This window comes from Megalobrama amblycephala, unplaced genomic scaffold (genome assembly GCF_018812025.1).
Source record: "Megalobrama amblycephala isolate DHTTF-2021 unplaced genomic scaffold, ASM1881202v1 scaffold594, whole genome shotgun sequence".
NCBI lineage: Eukaryota > Metazoa > Chordata > Actinopteri > Cypriniformes > Xenocyprididae > Megalobrama > Megalobrama amblycephala.
In genome coordinates, this window is record NW_025953501.1 from 18,075 (window position 1) to 29,760 (window position 11,686).

At 34.5% G+C, this 11,686-nt stretch overlaps 1 protein-coding gene across 1 annotated transcript; it reads right to left on the minus strand.

The window, feature by feature from the left end:
- Positions 1 to 330: 330 nt before the first annotated feature.
- Positions 331 to 11,390, minus strand: LOC125262083 (calpain-5-like). Its single transcript, XM_048180651.1, has 8 exons — positions 11,176 to 11,390; positions 9,331 to 9,408; positions 7,554 to 7,749; positions 7,352 to 7,474; positions 4,706 to 4,902; positions 4,503 to 4,624; positions 3,400 to 3,536; positions 331 to 1,881 (listed from the first exon to the last, which is right to left on the minus strand). Exons 1-8 carry the CDS (start codon positions 11,349 to 11,351, stop codon positions 1,699 to 1,701), a joined length of 1,212 nt encoding a protein of 403 aa, XP_048036608.1. The 5' UTR covers positions 11,352 to 11,390; the 3' UTR covers positions 331 to 1,698.
- Positions 11,391 to 11,686: the final 296 nt, after the last annotated feature.

Here is an 11,686-nt window from a genome sequence, read left to right on the forward strand (position 1 = left end):
CAGTGTTTTGAAATCGGCCATCACTAAATAAGTCGTTATTTTGTTTTTTTGGCGCTCCAAAAATATTCTCGTCGCTTTATAATATTAATGAGCTATCGGATTTCAACTAAAATATCTTAATTTGTGTTCTGAAGATTAACGAAGGTATTGGGTGTGGAACGGCATGAGGGTAAGTAATAAATGACAAAATTTTCATCTTTGGGTGAACTAACCCTTTAAGTACGTGTGTGTGCGTAACAGGTCTTGAAAAACCGTTTTAAAATCCCGAAATTACCAAGTTTTACATGGTCATGTGAACTTGTGCATGAACAAAAATTACAGGCAAATAACTGAACATTCAATCAAACTTTATTTCATTGTGTGAAATAGTGAGAAAAACACAATCAAAATATACAAAAAACAAAACAAAACAAAAAACATCACAGATTATGGCTAATCTTTGGCTATTTTACCCGTTCTGATAAGGCACATCTATTCATCTGTAAAGAGACAACAGGCACTGCATGGAAAGAAATGGTACAAATTAAATTAAGACAAAAAATGAAAATAATTCATAGTGATTGTAAAATGGCACAGTTGTAAAAAGTATCTTGGCATTTTGTATCAAAGGGAAAAACAGGAGAATTTGGCTTTATGATGACATTTAGTTTTATTTTAGTAGTTTGTTTATGATTATCATTAGTGTGTGAAGAGGTATAAAATGACAAAATCAAAATATTTATATAATGTATAATAAATATATATTTAAACAAAAATAAGTACATCAGTTTTGCATGTTACCTTTTGAAAGACAATTAAAAGAAGAAAAACAAAAGGCAAAAACCCACACGCTGAGAGTGACGTGCTCCTCCCTTTCCGATGTCATACTGCCACCTGGTGGTTATAATTGGTCTTTACGCTGTGTAGATTAACCTCTCGAGTGGTGGATAACATTGTAAACAATATTTATAGGAGAATATGTGTTTAAAATCATAAGAAACAGCTCTGTTTGGCTCTAAAACAGCTTTATACCATTATATATTGGCTGCTCGTTAAACGGATATTTTTGTTTATATGTCTGTCTTCATGTTTATATGTTTGTCTGATACCTTCACTTTGAAGACCATGTTAAACATAAATCCTGGTAAACACTGGATAAAACACTACATCATTTGGAGAAATGGTTCCTTTCACAAAATCTTGACAAACTTGGCACAGCTTCATAAAAATCAACACAGGATTATGTATAACATTTGAAGGAGAAAAAAAAAACATAAAAAGAAATGTCCTCCATATTTAAACATTTAGTGTAAACAGAGATTAAACAGAAAGTCCTTTACCTTCCGTTACTGATTGTTTGGTCAAATCGCATTAACATACAGATATAAAGCTGAAATTCATTACTACATATCTGAACTAGCTTACCTGAATAGTTATTAGTGGTATTAGATAAATGCATATACAGCATGCTATTTCATATAGTGATATAGATGCATATCCTATAATATCCAGATATATATACACATTTCCAAGACAATGGGAAGCACATAATACCAGAAAATGACAGCTTTAAGGTGTAAAAAGTGCTTGTAAACAACTACATTTTGCTTCCAAGAAACATTCCCAAAAGAAAAAAAAAACAAAACATGTAAATATATGTAATACACCACATATAGTACTGTACGATTTACCACAGGAACAGCATGAACGTGAGTGACGTCAGATGTTGGTGAGGACGTCGCTGGTAATGAGGCTCACCGAGACGAGACCCGGGAGGTCATTGTTCTGCCGGTTTCCTTTGTCCCGCAGGTGAAGTGTGTGAAGCTGCTGCAGGTCAGACAGGTCACCGTTCAAGGTCGCCTGACCCATGAAAGAGTCCTTCAGAAGGTTCTTGTTGTAGATCTGATTGACACAACAGAAAGGTAAACAAAAACTTGAGGCTAACTGGCAGATTACAGAGGGGAACATGATGGAATTGATTCGTCATGACAATAGCTGTTTCATCCACCTAATTTTATGTGAATTTTGGAGTATCACAAACGATAGATAAAAAACAAAAACAAAGATGCACATAAATTCTAAAAATGCACATAAAAAAACATATGCACTCAATGGAAGCTAATAATTTTTTATCCGATAAGAGGATGTGTGCATAAACGAAGATGGAAACACAATTATCAAATAATTATATCGATGTGCAACAAAAACTCACAGAACTTTGCCTCATCACACGATATTGGCTTGGTCATTTTGAAATGCCTGAGCCAAAGTGTGTCATGTGAACGATTTGGTTTAAAGGATTAGTTCACTTTCAAATTAAAATTTCCTGATAATTTACTCAGTCTTTCTTTCTTCAGTCGAAAAGAAATTAAGGTTTTTGATGAAAACATTCCAGGATTTTTCTCCATATAGTGGACTTCAATGGAGCCCAAAAGGTTAAAGGTCAAAATGAGTTTCAGAGCAGCTTCAAAGCATTCTACGCAATCCCAGACGAGAAATAAGGGTCTTATCTAGAGAAACTGTCGATCATTTTCTAAAAACAATTTTTTTTAAAAATACATTTTAACCATAAATTCTCATCTTGAACTAGCCCTCTTCTTCTTCTCAATTGGATTCCAGCAGTGTAGACGCTGCTAAGTGTATTACTGCCCTCCACAGGTCAAAGTTTGAACTAAATTGTCATATACAATATGCTAGCGCAAGTATATAACAATTAGTTCAAACTTTGACCTGTGGAGGGCAGTAATACACTTAGCAGTGTCTACACTGCCAGAATTCTAATACAGAAGAAGAAGGAGAACTAGTTCAAGATGAGCATTTATTGTTAAATCTATATAAAACTATATACTGTATATAATTTTTTTTTTTTTTTTTTTTTTTTTTAAGAAAATGAGTGATGGTTTCTCTAGCTTAGACCATTATTTCTCATCTGGGATCGTGTAGAATGCATTGAAGCTGCACTGAAACTGTAATTTTGACCTTCAACCATTTGGGGTCCATTGAAGTCCACTATAAGGAGAAAAATCCTGGAATGTTTTCATCAAAAACCTTAATTTCTTTTCGACTGAAGAAAGAAGGGCATGGACATCATGGATGTATTATCAGGAAATTTTCATTTGAAAGTGGACTAATCCTTTAATTCCCTTCCAGAACTGTTTCATACGATTGTGAAACATGGATAACATGACAGCTTCTAATGCGTATTTATGATGCAGGAAAAAAGAGCCACAGTGGCTTTCCCAATTGCGCCAACTTCCATTTTTATTACATATTTTGAGCCAGTTTCCCAGGAAGTGTTGATTTTGTTCTCTTGGTCAATCGGTGGGATTGTAAATGTTTTATGCTATTTTCCAATTTTCCAAAGTTAAATTCACAACTTTGGATGGAAACATCTACAAATGATTCCTAAAAGACTATTACCTGAATGCGGATAGGCTCTTTTGGCTTCTTCCTGTAGAAAACAGCCTTCACATCAAAGTCTGGGCTCTGTGTGTCTTTGTGCACCGATGAACGAACCTTCTCTCCCTCACAGCTGATGATGACGTACGGGTCAGATGCTGAAACAACAGGAAAATCAGCCATTCAAAAACATCAAACTACTTTTGAGTACATTTTTCCAAAAATACAAGATCTGAATGCACTTATTTTCAATTACAAGCATGTTGGTAACTGTCTTATTAAAAAGCTAAAATTCTTCAAATAAATATAGTAAAAGTAGTTTGGCATTGTGTTGTCATGTGACATGCAAATCCTGATATAGGAAATGACATCACAGAGCACAGTGTCATATGACTATGTGTCAAAGTTTCTTAAAATATCAGATAATTTGATCTTTTATGGTATCTCAAGATTAGTTCAAGTTGTAAAATGGTATAGTTAAAAAATCATATTTTAAAAAATGTAAAACACATATACAATAAAATTATTTATAATAATATAAATTTGACAGATTAAAGCATGTACACTACCACTCAAATGTTTTTGAAGGAAAAAAAAAAAAAATGTTCTTTTGCACTTTCTATTCATTAAAGAATCCTGAACAAAACTTAGCAGTTTCCATAAAAATATGAAGCAGCACAACTGTTTTCAACACTGATAATAATATGAAATGTTTTATTCAATGTGACATGTGACACTGAAGACTGGAATAATAATGCTGAAAATTCAGCTTTGATCACAGAAATAAATTACATTTTAAATTTAAATCACATAGAAAACAGTTGTATATGTAATAATATTTCATTTCATTTATATGTAATAATATTTCATTTCAATTTTCAATATTACTGACCAACTAAATGCAGATTTGCTAACAATAAGATCATTTAAAAAAAAAAAAAACATTAAAAATCTTACAGACCCCAAGCATTTGAGTGCTAGTGTACAGTGACATGCATTTAAGTTAAAGAAAAATATTTTATTGTTTAATTGGTAGTTATGAAATATGTGGAAGGCACTGTTATCCAGAGCATTTCTATAAGCGGTATTGTGTACAAAAACAGAAAGAACATGACATTACTTACATCCATCCGAGTCCTGAGCCTTGAGTCCGTTTGCTCTGTGGACGTACACCTGTGTGACCAGCTTTGGATACCCACAACACCCCGTCCAACACGTCTGGGGCGGCTCGTCTATTGTCAGCTCCCTTAAAACCACACAATCTTCATCGATACATTCATTATCCATAATGCAAAAAGAAAAGAATGTATAATATATTATGCATTACTTGCAGTTTGAAGGTACATCCGTGAAGATACGCAACAGGAAGTCTCCCTGCAGGCGGGGGTCAAAGGTCGTGGGAATGATGACATAGCGTCCCTCCTTCAGGTCTTTGCGCAGAAAGACGCTGCGGGAGTTAATGTAGACTGAGCTGCCCACCGTTTTTTGAATGGCATGCATGCGGTATATCCGGTTGAGCTCGACCTATCAGAGAACACATCAATCAATATTCCTGTGTGTGCATGTGTACAGTCTCCTAATGTCTTTTTCCCACTGCTGTCACCTGATGGAGTTTGGGTTCCTTGCCACTGTCACATTTCTGCTAGCTTAATTGGGGTTTAAAAGACTTCAAATTCAGTAATATTATCACTTTGACTGCACTGACACTATTGGATGAGAACAAAACTTGAAAACTGAATTGAGCTAAATAATGACACTAATTTTGCAACATCAACACTGTTATTGAACTGTGAACTTTGTTTCTCCACCCAAAGCTGCCAATTTAATGTAATTGCAAAATTATAATATTGCAGATTTGTGAATAAAGCAAAGTTTCCAACACATATGTTCAAGAGAACCAAATATTCACATCCTGGGAAATTGGCACAAAATATCTGTAATAAAAAAAAAGGAAGTTTTTGCAGTTGGGAAAGCCACTGTTGTCTTAATTTTTGTATATCATTAAATATTTGCACCTCAGAGCGTGCTGACGAAACGCTGTCTTGTTATCTTGCATTCAGATGCCTGGTGTTTGTGAATGCAATAATGTGAGATGGTTCTGGGATGTCATTATACCAAATCTTTCTGATGCCAGACTTTGGCTCAGGCATTTCAGAAAGACCAAACTAACATTTGAGATGCTGAGCGATGCAATTGGTCCAGTGGTTAGTCCAGTTATCCAATCGCATCCTCTGTTGAGGCAAAATCCTATGAGTTTATGTTGCGCATCGAGGGATTTATTCTGCATTTCCATCATAGTTTATGCAAAAAAAAATGATCCGCCTCAATTGAGGTTTTTTTTCCCCACATTTTTAAAATGTATGCGCATCTTGCCGTTTCTATCCAGTGTTTTTTATATGATATCCCAAAATTTGCATAAAACAGGTGGATGGCAACATAGCTATTGAACAGACTAGAGTCGAATAATGACATTATTGTCTTCTGAAGAGCTGCTTATAGTTGAATATTGAACTAAATAGATTTAACATTTATTTATTTATTTATCCTTTATTTAACCAGGATAACCCCACTGAGCAGCTTGATAACAGTCATACTGGAAAATACACTGAACAAAATTATAAACGCAACACTTTTGTTTTTGCCCCCATTTTTCATGAGCTGAGGCACACCTGTGCAATAATCATGCAGTCAAATCAGCATCTTGATATGCCACACCTGTGAGGTGGATGGATTATCTCGGCAAAGGAGAAGTGCTCGCTAACACCGATTTAGACAGATTTGTGAACAATATTTGAGATAAATAGGCCTTTTGTGTACATAGAAAAATCTCTTTTTTCCAGAGAGTCCTGGTCAAGACGGCAGCATAAAGTTGCACAAGATAACAGTATGACAAATACACATATAAGGTCAATAAATAAAGTCAAATCAAGAAAAACAATAGCAAGTCTCCTTCACAACAGTTTGCAAAAGACATTTAAAAGTATTCAAAGGTGGAAGTACATCAAGCCTGAGTACATTTTGCAATTCATTCCAAACCCAAGGAGCATGAATAGCAAATTTATCAAATTCCGAGTACACCCTTGGGACATTCAGACAAATCTAAGATATGGATCTAGTGCAATAACTACTTGTATAAAGGTTAAAAGATAAGTTTCTTTCGATAAATATATACATATGAAATGTTCTTTTATGATGTAGAGATGACGAAGCTACGAATTTGTATAAAATACAGTGATGCGTAATGCTGAATGATAAATGGAGTCTAATTTCCTAAAAAGAGATGCATATATAAAAGATCACCATTATCAATTAGATCTATTTTCTTTCTAACCCCATAAAGGAAACATTTTTTAAACATAGGGCAAACATTTAGGCCTAAGCTTCTTTAACAAGTTATCAATGTGTACGTTAAAAGCTAATCTTTCGCCAAGCCATATACCTACATATTTAAAAGAACTAACTCTTTCAATAGATATACCGCCTTTATATTAGAATGAGTATGACTAAAAATCATATACATTGCACTGACTCAACCTGAATATTGTCTTTTTAGAGTTGCTTTATGGCAGAGTTTGAATTTGTCATTGATTCTGCTACACTAAACAAAATTATAAACGCAACACTTTTGTTTTTGCCCCCAGCTGAACTCAAAGATCTAAGACTTTTTCTATGTACACAAAGGCCTATTTCTCTCAAATATTGTTCACAAATCTGTCTAAATCGGTGTTAGCGAGCACTTCCCTTTGCCGAGATAATCCATCCACCTCACAGGTGTGGCATATCAAGATGCTGATTTGACTGCATGATTATTGCACAGGTGTGCCTCAGCTCAAAAAAATGGGGGCAAGAACAAAAGTGTTGCATTTATAATTTTGTTCAGTGTATTTTCCTGTATGACTGTTATGAAGCTGCTTTGAAACATTCTGTATTGTATAAAGCGCTATACAAATAAAGGTGACTTGACTTGACATACCTTTTGGATATCAAATCCGATGGCCATGTTCTCTCCTTTGCCTTCTTTGGATTGAGCTCTCTTGTCCTGCTGCTGTAGGCAGATCAAAACTTCATCCTCTGGCTTTGTCACGTCAAACACGTACTGAAAACCACAATGACACGCTCTTCAGCACACGACACATCTACACAACAACACACGCAAGTGTGAATGAGTGTCGCACCTGTGGGTTCTGGAGGAACGTGGCTTTGTGGTTAATGCAGCCTCCAGATCGGTTCCTTAAAGGGTCGTCGTGGCGACACCAGGAGCCTCGCATCACTTCCTCATCCCAGGTCTTGTGAATGCTCAAGTACGACGTATTAATCAAGCGGCACAGAATCAGGTCTGTGAAATACTTAGAGAAGTCATCAAAATCCATCCTGAGAGAGGAAAGACAGCAGGACGATAAAGAAAGGTCATGAAAAGAAAGGTTTTGAGGAGTTTCAATTTGAGTAAACGAGTTGATTCTAAAGTAAAAGGCTGCATACTTTACATACAGTACAGTCCAAAAGTTTGGAACCACTAAGATTTTTAATGTTTTTAAAAGAAGTTTCGTCTGCTCACCAAGGCTACATTTATTTAATTAAAAATACAGTAAAAAACAGTAATATTGTGAAATATTATTACAATTTAAAATAACTGTGTACTATTTAAATATTTTTGACAAAGTAATTTATTCCTGTGATGCAAAGCTGAATTTTCAGCATCATTACTCCAGTCTTCAGTGTCACATGATCCTTCAGAAATCATTCTAATATGCTGATTTGCTGCTCAATAAACATTTATGATTATTTTCAATGTTGAAAACAGTTGTGTACTTTTTTTTTTTTTCAGGATTCCTTGATGAATAGAAAGTTCAAAAGAACAGCATTTATCTGAAATACAAAGCTTCTGTAGCATTATACACTACCGTTCAAAAGTTTGGGGTCAGTAAGAATTTTTATTTTTATTTTTTTGAAAAGAAATTAAAGAAATGAATACTTTTATTCAGCAAGAATGCATTAAATTGATCAAAAGTGGCAGTAAAGACATTTATAATGTTACAAAAGATTAGATTTCAGATAAACACTGTTCTTTTGAACTTTCTATTCATCAAATAATCCTGAAAAAAAATATTGTACACAAATATTTTGTACAATTGTACACATTAAATGTTTCTTGAGCAGCAGATCAGCATATTAGAATGATTTCTGAAGGATCATGTGACACTGAAGACTGGAGTAATGATGCTGAAAATTCAGCTTTGCCATCACAGGAATAAATTGCTTTGTGAAATATATTCAAATAGAAAACAGTTATTTTAAATTGTAATAATATTTCACAATATTACTGTTTTTACTGTATTTTTAATTGAATATAAATGTAGTCTTGGTGAGCAGACGAAGCTTCTTTTAAAAACATTAAAAATCTTAGTGGTTCCAAACTTTTGGACTGTACTGTAAATACACATTGTTTTGAAAAGTTTATTCACAAAACATTATGCATGTTCAAATATAACTAATGTAATACAATTAACTTATGTGTAAAAAGATATATATTTCAGAATATATTTTTGAAAGTTGTAAATTGAGTAAATTTTAAAAGAAAATATTATTTCAGTTTTTCTACATCAAAATTTCACATTTAATTTAACGTGTTACCATTTCTTTGTAAATATTTGTGAAATTTACTAATGATTTCACTACATTTTTTCAGTGCTCCTGTCATGACCATGTAAACCCAGTAACTTTCATATGATACGTGCAAAGATGCCAGAAAAGGAGGATAATTTTTGCACTGAAGAATTAGTGTAAATGCTTTAACAAAATACAAGCTTCACGTTTCTGCTTTTAAATCCTTTTTAATGCTTTACTGACAAGCTGAAAGATGCTAAATTATTTTCTGTGGTAAATGACACCATGTCACAGATAAGAGTTGAAGTTGGTGAAACACAGCAAAACCAGTCCAGATATGAATCTCACCAGAACTCGCCATCATCCTCCACGGTCACACCCAACCGCTCTCGCTCACTCTTACTGACTTTCTTCCACTCCTCTGAGCTAGAGACACACAGAGATGGATTCAGAAACAACATAATAGTGCGACAATTCAATTTCCACTGTAAAAAAAAGAATAATAATAAACCATCTGACAAATATTCCTGCTAATGGCACATTTCACCAATGGCTCTGGTAACTAATAATGTTTGCTTTTTTGAAACTTCCATTTTTGAAACTTTCATTTTACCACCAGTTATTGTTTGATCCCAAATTAATTTGGTGAAAAAAAAAAAAAAAATTGTGGCAAGGAATTAAGAATTAATTTCCTAATTTTATTAATTTGTTCCCTTGTTCTAGTAAATTGTAGCCACATTGTAATAATTCATTCCTTTGTTTTAGTTAAATCAAAATGAGGGAATGAATTAGTACAAACTGGCCACTAAAAAGTATGAATGAATGTAAAAATGTATGACTGTCCCTCCCACATGAAAATGTATTTAGTATGTATTCTAAATGTAAACTCAAATAACTCTGTACTACATTAAAATATAATTTTTAATGGATTGGCAATGTAAGCATGATAAAAATGTAAATACATTAAAATGGCATTAAAGGGTTAGTTCACCCAAAAATGAAATTTCTGTCATTAATTACTCACCCTCATATCGTTCTAAACTCACAAGACTTCCATTCATGAAGATATTTTTGATGAAATCTGAGAGGTTTTTTATCTCCCATAGAAAGCAACGTAATTACCGTCATTCAAGGTCCAGAAAAGCAGTAAAAACATTGCTAAAATAGTCAATGTGACTGCAGTGGTTCAACCTTAATGTCATGAAGCGACAAGAATACTTTTTGTGCGCAAAAACAAAAAAATAACGACTTTATTCAACAACATCTTCTCTCCCCGTCTTTCTGCTACGCTGTTTATGTCCAGCGCTCCCTGGTTCTACATCAGATTTATGTTCCGAAGATGAACGAAGGTCTTACGGGTTTGGAACGACATGAGGGTGAGTAATTAATGACAGAAATTTCATTTTTGTGTGAACTTACCCTTTAAATGCATGTTATTAGGTCCCAGCACCAATGGTTTTTGGTTGAAGACCCCTGATTTAGGGCATTCACTCTCACATTTAAATCCCAAAACCTTGCAGTGTCAACACGGTCAGTATAAACTCAAAGACAACTGCTGTATTAGCATGAACAAAGACTGATTTAATGCACCTTTACAATGCTGAAATACGACACCTGATGTTCAGTTTGTCCTCCAGTAGGAGGCAGCATGAGCACACAAATACACATAGCATTTAAAACGCTCACAATCTTTGGATTGAAACAAAAGCGTCTCTGTGTCAGCACATTTCCTGTTTTTCCATAGCTTCCTTTTTCTTTTTTACATGGTTGCCTCATGCATTATGTACAATAATGTTTATACTTTATTCATATTTTATTTATGAAGCATGTTTTGATCTAAATCATTTCTCTTCCTAATTGTTTAGGAAATGTTAGTATTAGGCAAATGCTGTCTACCAATTGGGAAATTTGTTTACATGATCATTTGAAGTGCTTCTGGTGTCTCTAGCCTTAAATCAAACTATTTACATCAGGGAAGGCCAGGGAAACTTCAAGCTTAAAATAAGGCCTAGTTCCCATTGCACAAACAACGTTGACAGTTCAAATGCAGAAAACACGGTAATTAATTTAGTCTCCTGTAGCTGTGCAAATTAATGCTGGATGCTGGAGACATGTTTAAAATGTGTACCGTTTGCTTTAACGATAAACCACACACTCGACAGTAACACTAACAGCTTGCAGATGTTCACATACCTGTCGCTCCAAGCACCATTCCACTCTTTCTGGCCCCAAGGGTTCCTCATACGGATCATGGAGAGCTTCTCTGATTTGAAGAATGACAGCAGGCCTGTGCCCAGACGTACCTTACGTACATCAGTTACAGCGTACGCGTGACCTTTGACCAGGCCGCAGTCTAAACGGGCTTCCATGTCCGCCTGAGTAGTCGCCTACGGAAAAGAGAATGAAAACAGTATGAAAACATGAGACCGGGCGGCATGAAAGTTGTGTTCATCACATTTCTTATTGCATTAAACACAATGAGTCTTGATTCGCTGTTACATACTTCACATATATATAATTCAGCTTTAAATGAAAATTCAACTCTATGCATAGTATCTGTGGCATGCTGTTGATTACCACAGAAAATGTAAACTTTTTCCAATATATTTTGAAAAAACAAATACTAAGTACTGTACATATAATGGACGTCTATGGGGCAGGACATTACATCAGAATACCTAATAAAATACACACTGTTTTGAAA

Excerpts from the sequence above, each read along its gene's own strand:
- LOC125262083 (XM_048180651.1), bottom strand. The coding sequence starts at position 11,351 with ATGGAAGCCCGTTTAGACTGCGGCCTGGTCAAAGGTCACGCGTACGCT. Across the intron at positions 7,750-9,330 it reads GAGGATGATGGCGAGTTCTG|GATGGATTTTGATGACTTCT; the intron begins GTGAGATTCATA and ends TTCCTCTCTCAG. Across the intron at positions 4,625-4,705 it reads GATGTACCTTCAAACTGCAA|GGAGCTGACAATAGACGAGC; the intron begins GTAATGCATAAT and ends TGTGGTTTTAAG.